Genomic DNA, 22,211 nt, shown 5'->3' with positions numbered 1-22,211 from the left:
TGAAATGTGAGCTTTGAGGAGGAGGAGCGGGCACATCGCCACACGCCTTAGTCTGCCAACACAACCATTACCACCCCACCCCCCCCCCCCCCCCCCCCCCCCCCCCCACCCCCATGTTCCTGGGCTTTGGCTGCTGTGAGACTCCCCGACTTTGCACTGATCTGGATGGACTGAGCACCACAGGAGACACGGGAAAGGGAGCAGGCACACGGAAGATGATGATGATCTAACTTTTTTAAACAAAAAAATGCCCTGATCTTCTGTACCACCCCCCCTTCGAAAAAAACAAAACAACAACCCCAGATGAATACAGTTGGGGAGGCAGCAAAGGATTCTGGGAGAAATGGACCTTGGCTGGCTAAATGGCTCCTGTAAACACAGTCTAGGTTTTCTAAACTCCTGTGTTTTCACGCCATGTTCTTCTTGTGAGTGCATCTGCTTCTCACATTTTTTAAAAGTAATTTATATATTACAAACTGACAAAAGGATTAATAAAACAATATTTGCAAAACCAAATAGTACTGTTGTGATGGTGTTGGTGGTGTTTGTGAGCTGCTGTGTGCTCAGGGGGAGCTCATACAGGTAAGTTGCAGCAAGCAGCTGATCGTTCCCAGCAGCTCTCTGGTTCGACCACATGTGGGTGCAGTCTGCTGCCGCCATGAGCAAAGGAAGCGCCACAAAGCCGGGCTTTCTTTGTGTTAGCTTATGCAACAAAACCTAAAACCTGTGTGCACTCTCAGTGCTGCTGTGAGACATATTTAAACACATTTCTTTTTAAATGAACGTTATTGATTGAACAGGTACTCTCGATGTTCCAGTAACTGTAATTCTAATGCTGTAAAACAGACTTGGCAGCAGATTAGAACCAAATCTAAGGTTTATACGTTTTTCTGCATCACCAAAAGAACTGAGTCTCCTCCTGCTCCAGAGTTCCAGGTCCAATGTGATGCACTGTCTGCACGTTGTGATGCACGTTACACCCGGGGTGCATTTGGTGGGTTTATTAAGGAATGACTGAACGGGCTGCATGTGTAAGATGTATTCCTGCAGCAGAGAATCTATAGCACACTTAAAACACTATAAATAAAAGAATACGTGTGGCGCTTCTGGACAATTTTTTACCAAAACATGACCAACCCCCAAACGTGTTCAGCATAAGTTACCATCGTGATTTGGAGTGGCTGTGGCTCAGGAGGCAGAGCAGGTCACCTGCTAATCCGACGTTGGTGTTTCAGTGCCTGGAGGCTCGAGTCTGTATACCAAAGTGTCCGTGGGCGAGATTCTGAACCCTGAGTTGCCCCCAATGCTTTCATTCATGATTGTGTGTTAACGTTAGACAGAAAGCACTCAGATGTAGAAAGTTTTTGTATGAATGAAAGTGTGTGAATGAGATGTGTTGTATAAAGCACATTTGAGTGCTCAGAGTATAAAAGCGCGGACAGAACCAGTGAAGTTTGCACTTAGCTGGGTAAAAACTGCCATTTTTGTGACACCGAAAGCTGATTTTGAGCTCGGCAGTTCACTAACACATTAATCTCACTTTGTAGTAACATGCAGGACATCACTGAGGGTCTCTTTGCTCGTCTGCATATACTCATTACGATCCTGAACCATCAACCCTTGAGCACTTCTGAGTAAAGATGATCACACCGAGATACAGCAGTGACATGTTTGGGTTCGTTCAAGGGGTTTTCTCTATTTTCACCTATTTTTACAGTGTAGAACAAAAGATCAATTATTTGGATTTATAATAACATCATAATCTCAGAAAAGATCGACAGCATCCTCATCATCATTTTCCACTGCCACAGAGGCCTTCCACTGAAGCCATGTTGATTGGATCCTGATAGCAGTCACACATGGAAACATGCCAGAGTGTGTGTGTCAAAGCAAATCATGAAAATGTGAGACTGGAATTTAGCAAAATGCATATTGATGAGCCACAAAGCTTCTGGGAGAACGTCCTCTGGAGAGATGAGACAGAACTGGAGCTTCGTGATCACATCAGCTCTGTATTTGCAGATGAAGCACACAAAGAAAAGAACACTGTACCTACCGGGAAACATGGAGGAGGCTCAGTGATGTTCTGCTGCATCTGACACAGGATGTCTTGAATCTGTGCAGGTACAATGAAATCTCAAGACTATCCAGACACTAGGAGCAAAATGTGCTGCCCAGTGTCAGAAAGGTTTGTCTCAGTCACAGTCAACACACTCAGGTATGGCTGTGCAAAACAAAAATTGTGCAAATGTTCAGAGAAGGTCACAGGGTCTCCTGGATCTACAGCTCACGCTCCTGAACCTTCTCCCAGATGGCAGCAGGGCGGGAGGGCTGTGAGATGGCTGGTGAGGGTCTCAGCAAAGAAAAGCTGTGCGGTTGATTCATAACAGAAAAATGAGAAGAAACGAGCGCTTCAAAGCTAAAGGAATGCAAAGATGATGCAGCACACGAATCAGTTATTGTGTCCCGAGGAGGAGCAACAATCACAGAGTGCCCGGTTTGACTGCTCAACCAAATACAACACAGACTTGATGTGAAACATGAGCTTCCTGAGCCAGGAAAACCTTTTCTGCAAATGGATGATGTGGCTGCAAATTCAGATACTTCTTTTTCCACTTGTGGAGGCTCCCATGGAGTTGAGGCTCAACATTACTTTTCCTCTCTTCAGTCAGACATTAAGCCATCATCAGATGTATGGGATGAAATACAGTCAGGTGACAGCATGCCAAATGTTGGAAGGAGGAGGAACAGACAAAGGTCTAAAGAAGGTTGTAGAAAGCAGTGTTGTTTCAAGGTTGGAGGTTGCAGTTTAGGCAGCAATGAATTTAATGCTGTTCCTGAAATGTGTACATGGAGCATTTTGCCTGTGTACAAAAGAAACATTCATCATCAGTATTATATTGTTCAGTGGCCTCATCTGAGCCATATTTATCTGCCTGAAACTGACTCTCTGATTGGTCCAAATGTAACTAAGGCTTTGGAACCACTGGAGCTGAAAATAGGCTCTACGCTATCAAAACTAAAATGGGAAAGTTAATGGATCACTAGGAGAAAAAAAATGATCATTTTCAGGTACAATCAGCAATAAGTGTCAACAGGACGTCAGTGGAGAAGATCAGATGAGCTCTGGGAGCGGCGGTTTAAGGCTGAGTGTGTTAAAGATGATGGAGAACCTTCGAAAAAGACCTGCAGTTCTTGGATCTAGTTTCAAAGTCTACCAAGTTAGTTGACAGTTATTATTTTATTGTACCTTTGAAGAAAAGGCAAATGTTCACGCCTGACATCAGACGAGTTGCAGAACAGTGAGCATTCAACTTGAAAAGGAGATTTGTGAGAAATTCTTTGTTTCATTCACATTACACAAACTTTGCGTCTAACATGATATTCAAAGGTTATGCAGAGAAAGTATCAGACAATGTTTTGGATCGTAATGATACCACGCCCGGGGTTTGTGCATCCACAGAGGAAAATGTTTGAGTGGTATTTACCTACAGAGCTACATTTCAAGGACTACGACTAGACTCTGTAAAGAAAAGGTCATCATTGCTGCCGATATCGAAGCAATGTTCCACCAAGCGAATGTTCCAGTTGAAGATTGAGGTTTGTTACAGTTCCTCTGCTGGCCTGATGGAAATCATAGTAAGATTATGAATGAATGCAAAATGTCAGTGTATTTGTTTGGTGCAGCTCCGTCCCCCAACTTTGTCCTCGTGAAATGTGAAGAGGACAGTATCCAACGGTTTATTTTCCAAGCTGTGAATATTGTTTGGAACAGCTTCTATGTCGATGAGCGTTTAACCTCGCACACTTAAAACTCAGCAGCAGAAGAAGCCATCGAGCATGTGAGCTTCAAGCTCTCACAGCTGAATCCTGCTCACTTGAATCAACCAATCTTTTTGCAGCCTAATGTGATTGGTCACTTCGATGGACAGTTCAGATTACTGCGTTAAACCAAGTTACATAAGAGCTTTTTTAAACTGTATTTGTTTACAATTTGGAAAATAAAGTTGAATTAAATATCAAGTTATTGTTTCCTGTATAACAGGAAATACTGACAGCGGATCACTTTAATGCTGAATAAGTCTTTAAAACCGGAGGATTCAAAGACAAGTTCTGAAGCCTCTGCACTCCATTTATCTGTTGTACAGCATCACATACCATTGGTGATTTAAAAAATCAGAATGAGGAGCACACATCATCCTTGAGAAAAAGGAAAAATCCTTTTTGTAGTCAGCTGAGTAAACGTGCTGATGCTGGCGTTTCAGTGAAGAGACGGGGAGTCAGAGAGTGGTACCCCAGTGCTTCAAATGCTGCTTCAGCCTCTTCTGTCCACTGGAGCTGAAACTTAAGAGTTCGTTTGTTCTGCAGCTCTTCCTAAAGCACACAGGGAGCAGTTTCAAATGCATTGTCACAGAGCCAAGATCAGCTGTATTCTGCTGTGCTAAGGAAAGCATCTGCTCATTTGTTTGCAGTTTAGGGGGATTAATCTCTTCAATTTGAGATGATGCAATTCATTTTCTTTTTGACAAAATTGTAATTTGTCTTTACTCGCCTTGTTTTCAAAAGCTCTTTTTAAAATTTGTAATTTTTAATGCAAACCTCATTTTACTTGAAACAATAAAAGAACAGTATTTTTTTATTATTATTATTATTATTACTAAAGTACCCTCCAGGTCAGTGTGAAACTTAATAATAAACACTGAACTACTATGATACTACTGGTACTTTCAGGCAGCATGGTGGTGCAGTGGTTATCACTGTTGTCTCCGCCTCGGCCCGGGCCTCTCTGTGTGGAGTTTGCATGTTCTCCCCGTGCCTGCGTGGGTTTCCTCCCACAGTCCAAAGACATGCAGTTACTGTGGTTAGGTTAATCAGTGATTCTAAGTTGCCCACAGGTGTGAGTGTGGATGTTGTCTGTCTCTCTGTGTTGGCCCTGTGACAGGCTGGTGACCTGTACAGGGTGTACCCTGGCTCTCGTCCTATGACAGCTGGCTCCAGCCCCATCACGACCCTGAAAAGGGTAAGTGGAAGAGGATGGATGGATGGATACTAATGTTCTCTTTCTTTTACTTGACAGCCAGTTGTTGACTGCATACAGACAGTGAACCAACTATAAGGTAAATATATTCAAATATATTGCATTAAATTATAATGCATTCTGGACCTTTGAGGAAATATTCTCCAACCGGACTTCCTTAAATTTTAATTGAACACCCCGACCAAACATTACATGGCACACAGAAAATGAACAAACAAGCAAAAAAATGGTGACGTGCACCTTTATGATTGTGATGATGTAACTTCAATACATGGATCTGAGAGTACATAATGTTGATTTAAGAATAAATCCTCTCTCATTTATAGCTACAATGTTGAACCCAACCTGCTCCAGAGCAGGTTGGGTTCAACAGGTGTCAGGAAGGCCAGATAAAAAGATCCAGAGCCTTCAGCTTTCAGGCCCCTCTTCTGTGGAACCAGCTCCCAGCTTAGATTCAAGAGACAGACACCCTCTCTATTTTTAAGATTAGGCTAAAACTTTCCTTTATGATAAAGCTTATAGTTAGGGCTGGATCCAGTGAACCTGAACCCTCCCTTAGTTATGCTGCTATAGGCCTAGGCTGCTGGGGGGTTCCCATAATGCACTGTTTCTTTTCATTCACCTTATTGACTTTGTTTATACTCCACCCTACATTTAATCATTAATTGATATTAATCTCTGGCTCTCTTCCACAGCATGTCTTTTCTCTCCCCTCAGCCCAACCGGTTTTTCCCCCCCCCCCCCCCCCCGTCCCACAACCAGATGGCTGCCCCTCTGAGCCTGGTTCTGCTGGAGGTTTCTTCCTGTTAAAAGGGAGTTTTTCCTTTCCACTGTCGCCAAGTGCTTGTTCATAAAGGGGTTGTTTTGACTGTTGGGTTTTCTCTGTATTATTGTAGGGTCTTTACCCACAATACAAAGTGCCTTGAGATGACTGTTGTGATTTGGCGCTATATAAATAAAATTGAATGGAATCGAATTGAAAATCCTGGGTATGCTGAACGAACCTCATAAACAATTTGACCAAACAACTGAAACAGAGGGAACAGTGGAAAGTTGCTAAATCCATTATTGAAAACCCTGTCCCAGCATATCACCTTGACCTACAGGAAAATATTTTAAAGAAGTGCCTGCAGGAGTTCAGTGTTCTGGGAGCTGAGGAAGGTGTGGTCCTGGTTCAAGTAGGTAGTGATGAAGTCTGGAAAATGTCTCATCGCGATCACCTCCAGGAATATTTTGCTGCTCTGTGTAACCTCTGTTTATCCCTGAAGAAGAAAGACAAAAAGAGACCTGAAAATCCATCCATCCATCCATCCATCCATCCATCCCAGAGATGTGCAGACCGCCCAGCCACTTCTTCTGAGCTGAGGTATTTCCAAGCTAATCAGGACACAATCTCTTCAATATCAGACTAGATATCCAAATTACTGGTTTGGTTGGGGATGAGTTGTGGAACCCTTTGCAGTAATGTCATTTCTGCAGCTTGTATCTATGATCTTATTTGTTTTGTCGCTACCTACAGTTTGTGGCAATCTGAGGGTAGGAACTTGGATCAACCAATAAACAGTCAACCTAACCAGCTCAGCTCTCTCTTTATGGCGAGACACTGCACCAGTGTGTCTGTGAATATCCTGCTCCACTCTTCTGAACCCTGAAATGCTAAGAAGCCAGACTTTCATGAATCCTGCCATTGTGCCAATATTCTGCATGTCAGCTGCCACCTCCACAGCTCACCAAGTCTCAGTAGCTTAAGTATAGCGCACTCTCTGCACTATAAAACAATGTGACTGGGACATGTGACCTACTGGTGTTGTGGCTGACTGACACAAATAACACAATTTAGCATGAAATGTGATCTGTAAGCAGAAGGATCAAGTGAAGTCATTCCCCACATTTAATTTTTGTAGGTCAGATTTAGTCTACCAATATTTCCCCAGTTTCCACTATCTCCAAAATGTTCTTTGCATGGGTCAGAATTTGTCTTCTATCAAGTTTTTATAAATCCCAACTTTTGCATGAGATAGCATATGCTTCTTTAAGGGCTTGTTTTTAAAGCATGTTCCACATTTAGGAATGAGGCCGTGAAATCATGTGGATGGGAAAAATTTGTTATAACGCTCCAGATCCAGAATTAACAGAGAACTTGTGTAAAGGCTAAGCAATCTTAAACAGCTAGGAGTCCAGATCATTGGTAAACTCTCATAGTCTACAGCAGGGGTAGGGAACTCCAGGCCCCGAGAGCCAGTGTCCTGCAGGTTTTAGATGTGTCCCTGATCCAGCACACCTGAATCACATATAGAAGTCATTAGCAGGACTCTGGAGAACTTGACTGCAGACTGAGGAGGTAATTCAGTCATTTGAGTCAGGTATGCTGGATCAGGGACACATCTAAAACCTGCAGGACACCGGCTCTCGAGGCCTGGAGTTCCCTACCCCTGGTCTACACAAACAGCAGTCTTCACTTCACAGTGATGCGGTATCTCTGTGGGTCACTTTGTATGCTGTTTCTACGGAAAACATCCGAACGTGGGACATCACCAACTGCTCTTAGAATTTCTCTTCTCAGGACAATAAAGCCCTAAAGAGGCCATGTCCGACGCAGACATTGGCTGGGCTAAAGACCTCTTTGAGAGAAAACAGACTGCATGGAAAACATGGGCATAGCCACCAAAATGCCATCTGCTGGTTTGTGGAGTCCTGTTTTTGTAGCCTCAATCTGAGCCTTTCCACTGACACCGTCTTAGCTTTTTGAAACCAAACATCACAAACACAGTATACCCGCCTTACAGCACACCATTCTAACTAACTAACTAAGATCATAAACCATCAGGAAAGTGTTTGATGAGGTCCTGCATTAAGGTGCTGAGGGTAATATCATGTACTCTTCAGTAACAGATTTGTTAAAGAAATGATAAATGAACTGGTTCTTATATAGTGCTTTTCTACTCTACATGAGCACTCACAGCACTTTATACAGCATGCCTCATTCACTCATTCACACACATGTGCAGAAAGTGCTTGTATGAATACACTCTGATAATTACACCGGGAGCAACTTGGGGTTCAGTATCTTTCCTGGTGGTTCTCAAACATTTTCTGCCATGTCCCACTTCACACCAGTGGGTCCCCTTCAGTGGTGAATCGGCAGCTCTGTGTACACAGCAGATGATGATGGGGGAGTGCTTCACTTTACCATACTTCCTGATGTCTCCTTGTTCCGCCCTGAGAATTAATCTGATGTTCAACATTTGCTCTGCATGACTTTTCTCCCAGGTCGTTCACACCTCACCTGTCATGACCTTGTGCTCCACAATTTGAGAAACACTGATCTTGACTAAAGATACTTTGGCATGCAGACTGGAGCAGCCAGGGACCGAACCACTAACCTTCCAACTTGTAGATGACCTCCTCTATCTCCTGAGCTACAGCCAGGAGATAGAGCCAGGAGGAGCTACAGCCACCCCAAAGAAGGTGCATCTGCTTACCTAGCAGAGGTACAGAGGGCACTGTTCTCCATCATGAGCTCCTTGGTGAGTTCAGTCACCAGCTGCCTGCTCACCACCCTGCCATCATCCTCCAGCTGGGTCTGATGACGGATCCACTGCCACACCTGCCACCCACCCACACACACACACACACACAAAAGAAAGTTATTATCCATGATCAGGTTCCATATTTGTTTACATATTTGGCTCCTCCTATTAAAGAGTTTGTGGGTGTGTGCAGTTTTCTCTCATCCCTCCAAGGTGTGTGTGTGTGTGTGTGTGTGTGTGTTTGCTGCAAGACAGGTGGAAACTGCTGTTTGGTGTGTGTGGCTTGCATGATTGGATGAACAGCAGTCTATCAACCTCCAGCTGACACCCACCTTGCCCCTTTCCTTGCTTCCTCTCCCCCCAACACAGAGCCAGCAGTTAGTTTGCTGATGGCTTATAGCAATAGTGTTTGTGTGAGAAGCCTAAACAGAACCCCATAAGTGAAGCTTGAGAGCTGAGTTGTACTTGTGATTTGCTTGTTGTTAGCTAAGAGCATTTTGTAATTACTGAATTGCAACTAATTATCCACTGTACACATTGGGCACCTGGTAACACTTTAGTAGGAGTGAGAAGCCTTTTTTTTTTTTGATGAACTCATTTTTCTTGTTTATTAGTTAGAAGGCACAAATATAGAATTCTCATTTGTATTTCATTTTATTTTCTGTTAGAGATGACGTTTATTATTAGAAGGTTTTATTTGTTGTTCTGACATTGCTCACCATTGAAGCAAACAAACTGCTGTCCAGCATCCTGCTGGCCTTTTCTTGGGAGAGGTAAAACTGGGCTGCCACACCTTATGTTAGGTCTAGGTTATCCTTATTGTCAGGGGACAGTAGAGTAGAGTTTAAGTTGGAGGCCTTTAAGTCCAACTAGGGAAAACTTGATTAAGTGTAAAAAAAAAGATAATCTCATACCATCACAAATTTCTTTGACTGTACCATTAAATGTGAAGAAACAAAGAGCTGAAGGTGCTCCTGTGTTCACCTCACCCTATCCCTAGCATCATCTTCTGTCACACCAACTCTCTACATGTCCTCCTTCACTACATCCATGAACCTCCTCTGAGGTCTTCCTCTTTTGCTCCTGCCTGGCAGCTCCATCTTTAACATCCTTTATCCAATAAATCGACCATCCCATCTCTGCACATGTCCAAGCCATCTCAACTTTTCCTCTCAAACCGCTCAACCTGAGCTGTCCATCTGGGGGCTAACAGAGACGCTTGTCTTTTTGTCAGTGCCACATCTCTAAACCTTACATCATTGCAGGTCTTACTGCCATCTTGTAAAACTTCCCTTTTATACTTGCTGCTATCCTTTTGTCACCCCTGACACTTGTCTCTACTCACTCCACCCTGCCTGCACTCTCCTTCTTCACCTCTCTTGTGTACTGCCTGTTGCTGAGCTGGAGCCCATCCCAGCTGTCACGGGGCTAACAGAGAAACAGACAACCCTCCACACTCACATTCACACCTATGGGCAATTTAGGATCTCCAGACAGACGCCTGCATGTTTCATCCATTGTTGCATTGACATCGTTGGATGTCACAGTCAGACTAACAAAGATTTCAGCCACAAATGCCAGGAAATTTGTTTGGGATGCAAAGAAAAACCTACAAATAACTTCAGCTGACATACAGGACTCTGAAAAATGTGGTGTGGCTGTTTCAAGATGCACAATAAGGAGGCACTTTAAGAAAAATAGACTGCGTGGTTGAGTTGCCAGAAGAAAGCCATAACTGTGACTAGGAGACAGGAATACAGGAACACAAAGTTGACATGGAGAACATAGGGAAAGCAGGGATTAAATACAAATAAACTATAACCAAGAACAGAACTCAAAACTAAACTAAAAATGCCTGAGGAAATGGCCGAGATGAACACTCCTACAAAGAAGGCGTGCAGCTAAGGAGAAGTTAGCCTGAGTGCTGGATTATGATGACCAGCCCAGGAGGTGAGGTCACCAGTCTCGCAGTAACTGCAAGACACAAGTGGGAGGAGCACAGCACAGTGGAGTTGGTAGCAAGGGGGAACTGACCTGCTCCAGACGGCAGTGCAGAGCAGCCCACCGAGTTGACCACTCATTCCATACTCAAAGAGTGCTATGAGAGGGTTTGAGAGGTCATCAATTCAAGACTAAAAGATGGAGGCAAAGCCTGGAAGGATGTTGTCTGACAACAATCAATCTGGGGGAAGAGGACTCAAGTGATAATCAGCGAAAAAGAAGAGAATCCCTCACCATCCTCAGAAACTGGGAGGGTGGAAGGGACACACAAACTACAGTGCAGAGTGATAGCGTTTGAAGAAGAGCTTGACAGACGGGATCTAACCATCAAGATACAGTTGAGCAGCCTTAATCTGAAGAAAAAGTGGGAGGCTCTGAAAGAAGAAGTAACTGCGACACTTAATGGGAGCCAGTTATATTGCTCAGAAGAGACTCTGAGGGAGTGACGATGGTTGTCCTGATGAGCACAACCGAAGTGAAAAGTAACTCTGTGAATTCAGTTAGAGAAACCCAAACCTCAAAGACCACACAACAATGAAGGATCAGCCAAAGTCTTCCAGCCTTGGCTGAATGCTAATACTCTACTGTAGCTGAGCACTCAAAACACTTTATACAACACATTTGCATTCACCAATTCATTCATACAGACACTTCTTTTTTTTTAAATATACATATAAGTGCTTTTTCTATCTAAAATCTGCCCACACATTCACACTCCGATGAACACAATTCGGGGTTTAATATCTTGTCCAAGGATACTTTGGCATGCAGACTGCAGCAGCCAGGAATCAAACCACCAACCTTCTGATTAGTAAATGACGTAGTAAATGACGCTCTGCCACCTGAGGGTAGAGCAGGAGATATGGATGGTGCTCAGGCTATGGATGGTACTGTACAGGGGAATGTTGACCAGTGCCATGAATAAAAGAGCAAGGAAAGATAATCATGAAATGAGTTCAGTCTTTGCATTTGGGGATGATTTTTGGGGACCAACAGGACAAGACTCAGCTGTACTTCTGCACCTAAAGGATGAAGGACACTCTTTCAAGGATGCCAATGTTCACATTTTGGGAAGACAGTTTGAAAGAGGAAAGAAAGAGGAATAGAAGAAGCCATCTATGGCTACTGTGACCAACCATCACTGAACACAGGTGGTGGCTTACAACACCAGCTGTCAGCCACCTATAATACAGTTCTGAGATCTTATCCCAGGCACCTCAACCCCCACTCACACCTTACTTCAGGTGACCTCAAAAGGCCACTTGATAGGGTGGGACAAGGTCTAACAGTAGTTTCACCCAAAACCCCCAATGGTAATGACCCACGCCTTTTTTCACACCTTGGCTCATGTGATAATACACATGATCAATAGTGGGCCAAAGACCACCTCTAAAGGGAACAAACCCCACTAGGGTTTAAATACTGGGACTCTCCACCTTTTGGTTTTAGCATTAAAACTGCCTTTGGATAAGAGCTGAAACGTTTACAAAGAAGCCCCGTCGCCTTTTACTTTTTCATGACACTGTACATCCAACCAAAAGGAGAAAGAAACATACTAGATAGTGCTGAGTGACAAAAAAAAATAAACTAACTACAGAGATGTTAGTCACTGTATCAAACAAACTCCATTTCCAGGTGGAAAACTAGTTAAATGGGAGTTGGGCCATTCTGTAAGAGCAAATGAAACATTCAAGCTAAGAAAACAGCATTAGTCTGGTTTAAAAACATCTGCCTTTAAAAACATGCCTTATAGACGTCCCATTTTCTCTTCCTACATACCGATTACTTGTGGGTGTAAATCAAGCTCTAGATAAATCTCAACAGTAAAATCTCTGTGGTGTTCACTTTGAAGATGCTGACTTTGGATTATTTGATCCAAAAACCCACCTGGGATCGAGAAATCTCTGCTGTGGCAGAATCTTCAACCTGGCCCCTGTAGAAAAAGTGGCCTTTACCTTGGAAACAGAAAACGGTTTCAGTAGACACACAATCAGATCCAACAGTTACTTCCTGCCCTGCATAGTATGAATGTACAAACCTGACAGCCAAGCATTAATATACAGTACGCCAACTGCAATGTTATACTTCAAACCATAAAGTGTGACTCCTCCCTAAAAAAAAACAAACACATCAAAATTCTGTTACATGTTCAGTGAAATGGATCTAAGTTGATTTCCAACTTTTTGACTTAAACATTATACAGTGTAATTTACCGCCATCATCAAAATATAAAATGACTGCGTATCTTTAAGAATAATAACTTGAAATGTGAGTTCTGCATTCTCGGAGAGTTTATAGAAACAAGCAGTACAACAGTTCTGGAGATGAAAAAGAAATTGTATCTGTATCTGGTCTAATGGATGTTTTATTGATTATCTGGAAGTGAAACACCACCTTCTTCCTGTTTGATGTCATAAAGATTTCCTGCCCAAACTAAAGGTTAGGGTTTCAGAAGAAGCTGTCAGTCTGTTTACTTTTAATATTACTGTTAAAAGTTTAAAAAGGTGTCTTCTGCAGTTTTCTAATGAGAGCAAAAGCTGACCGAAGGCATGCATAGCAAGTCTTCAGGAAATACTGTGACATCATTTCGAAGCTGGTCAAGCTGATTATCTCCTTCAGTGTGGAGCTTGAAGAGCTGGAAGAAAAGAACATTGACCACATATTTGTCACTGTTTGTAACTTTTTATGTAGAGAAAGTTTTATGAGGCTAGGTGCTCACTTTTTGCATTGGCTCAATCAGGTTCAGGTCATATACCATGAAACCATCCACACCTGCAGTAATCTCTAATAACTTCAGTCTGAAAGGTGGGAGAACACAATTTAATATGCATTCAGACTCTGTGACTCTATGTATGTGATATGTTGGAACAGACAGTAATTTGGCTGTAGGACACTTTTTTTAGTTTTTTACAAACTGTGAAAATTTGTGACTGTCAGCAGATAGAGGAAGTGGCTGACATCAAAAAGCCCCCACGTCCCAATGGGAGACACCACCAAAGGTGGTTGAGAAAACCAGGGCTATGGTTCTATGGGACTTATAGTTCCAGACCGACAAGCAGCTGCTGGCCAACCAACCAGACAAAGTGTTGGTTGATAAGGAGCAGAAGATCACAGTTGTGATAGATGTAACAATCCTGGGCAACGGCAACATCAGGAAGAAGGAGCATGAGAAAACAGAGAAGTACCAGGGGCTGAAGAAACAGCTGGAGCAGATGTGGAAGTCTAAAGTGGTCCCAGTGGTAACAGAAGCATTAAGAGCTGTGACACTGAAACACAGGCACAACACCAGAGGTCTCTGTCCAGAAAAGTGTAGTTCTAGGAAGAGCTAAGATACTGTGCAGACCAGAACAATAATTATTGCCACTATGGAGCATACATGTATCTAACCACAGATATTCATACCTTGTGACAGAAGCTAGCACTCTCCTATAGGAGTCACTGAGTGGGTCCTCAGGCAGCAGCAGGGCAGCCATGCCTCCCGTGGCCAATGCTCCTCGCTGATGACACGTCTTAACCAACAGGTCCATGTAGCTGTGCAGAAAGTGCTTTTCCATGTTGACGTATTTACTGCGGTCAGGCAACAGGAAGGCTCGTCGATGACCTGGAGAACTTTTTCAGTTCAGTTTGACTTTTTGTTCATAGCTTAGCATATCCTTTGTTAAACACTTCTTGTATTGTAAAAGGTTGCTGTACTGTGTGGAGTTACACTAGGCTGGAGTGTAAGTCTTAAGCAAAGTTCCAGACATTTTGACAAAACCCAGGTTTGGAATCTAAAATATTGGTTTCTAGTGGGATTTGGATGGGAAACATAATATTGAAATTATGGAATTAAAGATGCTAAAATAAGCAGGACTAAAGTTCAACTCACCAAACTTATTGACAAAGGACGCTGAGTAATCCCAGATTCCACAGTTGAGTCCTGCTGAATGCTCTTTCAACTCGTAGAGAATCTCCTCCATCTCAAAGGCTGCTAAGACATTTTCAATCAGCACTGTGGCTTTGATGCTGCCCAGTGGAAGATTGAGCTACACACACATGAGACACAGGATTCAGTCAGATAAACCTATGTAAAACCAGTCAAGAGGTCAGTCGAGGAGGGGCAGCCATCTGCCGTGACTGGTCCGGGGTCGTGACCAGAGGATTCAAATATCTAATCTATTGTACAGCCTCACATACCTGTCATGGTTTTTTTTTTTTTTTTGTTAAGTCAGGCTCTAGCAATTATAATTTTGGCCAAAATAGACACTGCTCAAAAAAAGTTGCTCAGTCTGCAGCAAACACATGCAACTGCAGATATCATGACTGGATGAGAGCTTCAAAATGAAGTAGTAAGATTTTTTTTTTTTTCTGTATCAAATTAAAAATCAGCCAGTACATCTACCACAAATAACAGTTATACCACCAGTGGGGCGCGCCCCACAGTTTGAGAGACACTGGGTTACATGAACTGTGGCCAAGATGGTTCTTTCACTGCATTTAACATTAAACCAACTGTCAGTACAGGAGATAGCTCCAGAAATACTGGGTTACAGCTTGTTGAACAGATTCCTGCACACATTCACTAATCTTCTGTTCTTTTGTCAAAACCAATTAAAAAACAAAGAAACAAAAACATATGATAGAACACAAATTCATGCATGAACACTAAAAATAAACAAACCTTCTGCTGTGTCCAGACAAATATTTTGTTCCAAAGTCTGGCCTCCATAAAGCTCTCCACCTACAAGGCAAAGGATAACAGTGCAGAAACAAATGAATAAAATCAGCAGCATGCTTGGGTGTACTAAAGTGTCAGGGTGTATGTACAGCACACATGCATGTGTGTTACTTTTGACAAGTAGAAAAAGGGTCCACTCTTGTGTTCAAACAGAGTCTTTCCACAGTGAAACATGAGGAGTCCAAAGTCAAAAAGAGGACCGGGAGCTTCTTTCCCCTCCACCTGAAAAACACACAGTGTCTTCTTTATCTGTGCCCTACTATTTTTGCCACCATTTGGAAATTATTTTGTGTACAGTACCAATCAAAGCTTTGGACTATGATACTATACGTTTTTGTAACTGCACTAGTTAAAAGTCTAATTTCATCATCTCTCACATAGAGACCCCATAAGACTGAAGAAAAACACGACTCCACAGATATTTTGCAATCATACTAGTGATATGAGACAATTATTAATCAGACCACCTATAATCGCTTCCAAAGAACAACCGTTGTAACAGACTGAAGTTTAGCAGAGAAAATTCTGTCCTACCATCATGTTATGCTCCACCATGTTCCATGCACGGGGACGCAGCATCAGCACTGGAGCCTGAGATATATGTGGAACATCTGCAGATGGAGGAAGCCAGACATACAGTGAAAATACAGTCATGGTACAAAGTTCACCCTCTTATCATTCTAAGGTTTTACATATGAAAGCATATTTTTATGCTAGAATAGAATTTAAAATTCTTCTCCTCACATACAAGGTCTTGAATAATCAGGCCCCATCTTATCTCAAAGACCTCATAGTACCATATCACCCCAACAGAGCACCTCGCTCTCAGACTGCTGGCTTACTTGTGGTTCCTCGGATACTTAAAGAGTAGAATGGGAGGCAGAGCCTTCAGCTTTCAGGCGCCTCTTCTGTGGAACCAGCTCCCAGTTTGGATTCGGGAGACAGACACCCTCTCTATTTTTAAGATTAGGCTTAAAACTTTCCTTTATGATAAAGCTTATAGTTAGGGCTGGATCAGGTGACCCTGAACCATCCCTTAGTTACGCTGCTATAGGCCTAGGCTGCTGGGGGATTCCCATGATGTACTGTTTCTTTTCATTCACCTTATTGACTCTGTTTATACTTCACTCTGTCATTAATTGTTATTAATCCTGACTCTCTCCCTCAGCCCAAACCGGTCATGGCAGATGACTACCCCTCCCTGAGCCTGGATCTGCCTGACAGGCAGGAAGTAAGGGGTAAGAAGTAAAGGGATAAAGAGAAAGAGAGAAGGAAAAATTTGTTTTGTTTTTTTAATTAAAAAAGGGGAAAAAACTGAGCCTGGTTCTGCTGGAGGTTTCTTCCTTCCCACTGTCACCAAGTGCTGCTCATAGGGGGTCATTTTGACTCTTGGGTTTTCTCTGTATTATTGTAGGGTCTTTACCTACAATACAAAGCGCCTTGAGACGACTGTTTGTTGTGATTTGGCGCTATATAAATAAAATTTAATTGAATTGAATATTTTTTAAAAATCCTCTGGTCCTTACCAGGCCTTATAATTACATAAACACAACATATTACACTGTGTCGTTAGTTCACAACAACTAAGCCAAAAGCAGAAGCAGCGTGTGAAAAACTCAGCACGCCCTTCCATAATAATGAAGAGGGTAAGCAGCAGACAGGTGCTGCTAATCAAATACACCTGAGTAACTGATCATCGGCAAGTGTGACCACCTCTATAAAAGCAGAAGGTTTGGCAACGTGCCCATCTGGAGTGTGAAGAAGAAAATAATGAAGGTATTGTAGTGGCCTAGTCAAAGCTCGAACCTCAGCTCAGCACACCTGATTGAAATGTTGTGGCAGAACCTCGAGAAAGCTGCATATCAGTGAATGCAGAAGACGAATGGGCTGAAATTTCCCCAAAACATGTATAAGATAAATAAATAATAAAACGTGTGTTATTTTACACCTGAGGTTAAATTGAAATAATTTTTAAAAGCTGCTAAAGGACCAGGTGATTTTTTTAATGACGCCCTGATATGTAAAACCTTGGCACTGACAGAGGGTGCACAGTCTGTGTGGACTGTCTTGGATTCTGATCTCATCTCATTCATATACATATTATTATAAATGCCAAACCAGCATCAGAGCTCTTACAGGGGAACAGGTTGTGCACTGCTTTAAAAACATTGTGAATGCCTTTGATCTGGTTGTAAAAAGTTGGGCAGTTCCCATCATCGAAGTCAACCTGCAGAAACCAAAGAGAGGATTGATTAATAAAAAAAAAAAAAAAAAAAGTCTACAATTACACTGTATACAAATGTAGGCAACAATATCAGACTCGATGATAGTGCTGCATTAGTGCTGAAAGGTATATATGGGATTTAGAGCAACATATGGACCGGTTCTTATATAGTGCTTTTCTATTCTGAGCACTCAAACCACTTTATACAGCATGCCTCATTCACACACATTCACACACATTCACACTCAGAGAGCAACTTGGGATTCAGGATCCTGCCCAAGGATACTTCAGCATGCAGCCAGGGATGTAGATGACCTGCTCTGCCTCCTGAGCCACAGCCAACCAGATGATGTGTCTTTCAGGGAAGGCCTTTCATATTTCAGCTATGCTAAATGACAAGAATGGTACAACATTCCTCTCCCAACACTTATTACACCTGTATAGCACCTGTATGCCTTGTGCTGGTGACAGAAGAGCTTTGATGAAGTGCTGAGTATCGCAGGGTGCCAGGTCCCCAATGTCCACGTGCCTCTTTTGGAGCCTCGGGGGGACGGGGAGGACCTTCCAGCCCGGGTCCCTCCTGATATGCGCGGTGCTTTCCAGGAAGGCTGGCAGATCACCTGTGAGATCCAGCTGGGCCTTTTTGGACACTCTCAGCTGTAGAATCTGAAGTAAAAAAAAATTAAATCAGGCACCTAATCCCGACTCAAACAGCTCCTTCACTCACTCAGAAAGAGGTTTTTCAGCTGTCCTACCTCATCAACCTCCTCATCAAATGTGGAAATCAGTTCATGCAGGAAGTGGAGGGAGTCAGTGGTAAAAAGAGTTGCATATTCTGCTTCCAGGCCTGAGGGAGGGGGAGACAGCTCCATACTGACTGGACACTGTGGACAAAAAGGTTTGTATTCACAGATTTTTTGGACTGGCCACAGTCGTTCAGGCTGAGCCTTATAATTACAGAAATTAATGTTTTTAATGGTACCACTCTATTTATTACACGCGGGTAAACATGCATGCATGAATGAAAAAACATGCAGCCAGTGGATTCAAAAAATACAAAATCTATCATTATTATTTTGGCTGTGGATTGTGAAGACGGGTTGTACACCAAGATCCAAAGTGTAATTAAATTCAAATCTTTACTGTCACGTAAAGAGAAAGAGTGAGAGAAGAGAGACTGGGGGGGGGTAAGTTACACTGACTTATATCAATAGAGAGAGCAAGGTGCACTGCCTAACCTAAGAAAAAAATACTTCTCACAGGCAATTGAAGTGGGTGGGCCCTGGCCCTTAGGCCCCCCCATAACTCGGAGTCAGACAATCGTTATGCCTATGGCCAGTTTAGAATTGCCAGTTAACCAAACCATGCATGTCTTTGGACTGTGGGAAGAAGCCAGAGTACCCAGAGAGAACCCATGCAAGCACAGGGAGAACATGCAAACTCTAAACAGAAAGGCCCCAGCCAGCCAGCAGGATCAAACCCAGGACCTTCTTGCTGTGAGGCAACAGTGCTAACCACCACACCATGGTGCTGCCAATAGCAGACACATTTGAGCCTAATCTGGCCTACTTTTGGCACTTACGGCTCAGTTGTGACACTGTGAGACGAGTCTTTGGTGTTCTTGTTGGTCAGCAGTGGTTTCCTCCTCGGAGCTCTCCCATGGATGCCATTTTTTGCCCAGTCTCTTTCTTATTGTTGAATCATGAACTCTGACCTTAACTGAGCCAAGTGAGGGCCTGCAGTTCTTTAGTTGTTGTTCTGGGTTCTTTTGTGACCTCCTGGATGAGATTTTGATGAGCTCTTGGGGTAATTTTTGGAAGTCAGCCACTCCTGGGAAGGTTCCCCACTGTTCCAAGTTTTCTCATTTGTGGATAAAGCCTCTCACTGTGGTTTGCTGGAGTCCCAAAGCCTTTGTAACCCTTTCCAGACTGACTTTGTTTATCTTTGTTTTAGCTACAGTGACCGCTATAAGACAAACATGTTTTAGTCAGCCAAGCGAGATCATTCATCTGTAGTGAGTGTACTCAGATAGCTCCGGACATTATCCGCCATGGAGGTTGTCCCTTCTGGGTAGGCTGTCAGTCTACTGTTTACCTCAGCTGTCAGTGCTGGGTGAGAAGGTCCACCTTTGTTTACTCTGGAGAAGCCTGTAAACCTTTGTGAAAGGAATCCGATATGAGTCTATGAGTCAGCGAAACTCGCTTCTGAGTGATGACAGCAACACTGAGGTGAGTTGTTGAGGATACACTGAACTTTTCTGTCAAATTTAAATGTCCCTCCATGGCATGCAACCACCAAGGACTTCTCTTCTCCTCCGCCTTTGGTAGTCAGTCTCTACCCACATACATGAAATGCGATTAGTCAGAAAGGAGACGTCCTTCCAGCAACCCTGCGGCTTCCACAAACCAGTGTCTTCTCCTATGTATTTTTAATGGATTAATGTAAGTTCCAGTAGACTGACGAGAACATGTCAGTTTGTTGGAAGATATAATTACACGCTAATCTATGAATGAGTACAATATCCTTTTTTCCTATTAAATCATCTCAAATAATTACTGACTGTAGCTTTAAGTGATTTCTTAATCCAACAGGTCTGGCAGTAATAAGGCATGGCTGTGGCCAGGGTCTGTAGCAGCCAGGTGATGCTAATCAAATGCACTTGACTAACTGATCATCAGCAAGTGTGACCACCTGTCATCATATGGGATGCTGCTGGAGTCCTTCTGCTCTGCTGAGTTATTCCTGTAGGTAGGCTCCTCCTGGATGGGTGGAGTTTTCGGCGTCTCCTTCTTCAGCTGTACACCACCTGTTCCTCATCCTCATAATCCAGCTCCAGTATTCAAGGACCAGCGGTGCCATCCATTCTCTGCCTATCACAGTGGTAATCAGGGCTACTTTAGCTCTCTCTGTAATAATCAAGTCTGTACTTACCAGTTTCTGCCTTGTTCAAGGAAACTTGTTCTGTCAGCTGAAAAGCCTCACGTCTCTGTTTCCAATCCCTTCATTGCATTCTGTTACCTGCCTACGCGCTCTGACCGGAGCTCAAGTAAGACAAAGACTTTTGGATTATGTTATTCACATTATATTGCCAATATTATGAATGGACTTTAACCTGCTTCTCCCTCTCCTCTCAGAGGATCATCAGCCCCTGAACATCACCCTCTCACCCCCTGACCCCTGCAATATCTGCTGTCCAGTTTGTGTTAATAAAGATTGTGAACTGTGACACTGTTTTTGCTGGCTCTGCATCGCGGGTCCTCTCTACTATAGGCTTTTATAGAGCTGTGACACGGCCTCTATAAAAGCAGAAAACTCACCTCAAGGTCAAACTATTCAACTGCAAAACACTCGAGTTACACTTCAAACTGTGCAAGCCTTGGTTTGAATGCTTGAATGCTATCAAAGTTCATGACAGTACAGCTTGAAAAAGACCAAATAAGTATGGCTGCCATGAGAGGAGGAGGAAGCCTTTTCTCATGGCAGCACAGCTTAGGTTTGCAAAGATGCATCTGTACAAACCACAAGACTTTCTTTTTGAAACAGTAACGCAGATAAGACCAACGTGGAGATGTTGGACTATAATGCAGTGCCACATTTGGCAAAAACCCAACAGAACATGCTCACATAAACTCTTTAAATCAACTGTGAAGCACATGGGTGGTGGTGGCCTGATGATGATTTGGGCTTTTTTTTTTTTTCCCCCTCTCTTCTAGCCACAGGACCTGGACACTTTGCAGTCATTGAGTCACTCATGAACGCCTTTGTATACCAGAGTGTTCAAGCAAAGTGTGGGCCATCTGTCTAACAGTTAAAGCTTGGGCAAAATTGGATCATGCAACAGGACAATGATCCCAAGTGCATCAGCAAATCTGCCACAGAATGGCTGAAAAAGAAAAGGGTCAAGGAGCCGCAATGATCCCATCAAAGTCCAGATCTCAACCAGACTGAAATGCTGCAGCAGGACCCGAAGAGAGCTGTGCACACACAAATGTCCAGAAACATCAATGAACTGAAGCAATGCTTAAAGAAAACTGGGACAACATTCCTCCACAACAACGTGGACTCTGATAAAGTCAAGCAGGAAGGCGGTTCTACAAACTACTGAGTCACGATTCATAGTAATTAAGAGGCTGAGTAGTTTTTCTCACACTGCTTCTGGCTTCATTTTGTTAAATAAACTGTAAAACAATGTTTAACAAAGGACTCTATGCAGTTTTGTGAAAAACTAAGACTGTAATTTCAGCTCAACAATAGGTACTTTTTTTTGCCAGTAATAGTGCAGTAAAACAGTCCTGTGATTCAATCTGAAATATTGTGCAAACACCTGTCTGACACAGCACTTCAGCTACTGCAGAATACGGTTCAAAGTCCACAATAACAGCCCTTTGTGCTGCAGCTGTTTTACTTATAATAATGCATTCAGTGCATAATGTCTGTTTAGCTGGAAAATCGAAAATATGTTGTACTCACAGATGTGCTAATGACAGCCCTCTGTTCACTCCACAGACGTGGACGTTCGACTTTATGCACTTCCTTTCGTGATTATTTCAACAGGGACATGTTTGTTTGTATGGAGAGTTTAAAGTCCTTTCCTGTACGTGGAGCTTCTGCGTGCAGCCAATCAAAACACTGCATATCCTATTCAGTCATTTGCTCAAATGAACAACGATGTGCATATGACATAAATGAGGAAAATTATGG

At 43.0% G+C, this 22,211-nt stretch overlaps 1 protein-coding gene across 1 annotated transcript; it reads right to left on the bottom strand.

Moving 5' to 3' along the window:
* Positions 1 to 5,886: 5,886 nt before the first annotated feature.
* On the bottom strand, positions 5,887 to 22,095 carry LOC115787244 (malate synthase-like). The gene is given in 16 exon segments (XM_030739839.1): positions 5,887 to 6,275; positions 6,278 to 6,300; positions 8,521 to 8,645; positions 12,457 to 12,524; positions 12,608 to 12,680; positions 13,112 to 13,204; positions 13,289 to 13,367; positions 13,972 to 14,170; positions 14,438 to 14,594; positions 15,230 to 15,289; positions 15,398 to 15,508; positions 15,821 to 15,897; positions 17,423 to 17,513; positions 17,958 to 18,176; positions 18,266 to 18,394; positions 21,981 to 22,095. Coding segments are annotated over 15 exon segments (1,614 nt in total). The 5' UTR covers positions 18,383 to 18,394; positions 21,981 to 22,095; the 3' UTR covers positions 5,887 to 6,153.
* Positions 22,096 to 22,211: the final 116 nt, after the last annotated feature.

This window comes from Archocentrus centrarchus, chromosome 10 (assembly GCF_007364275.1).
Source record: "Archocentrus centrarchus isolate MPI-CPG fArcCen1 chromosome 10, fArcCen1, whole genome shotgun sequence".
NCBI lineage: Eukaryota > Metazoa > Chordata > Actinopteri > Cichliformes > Cichlidae > Archocentrus > Archocentrus centrarchus.
Note: the sequence above shows the minus strand (reverse complement) of the source record. Positions and strands in the feature narration are given on the sequence as shown.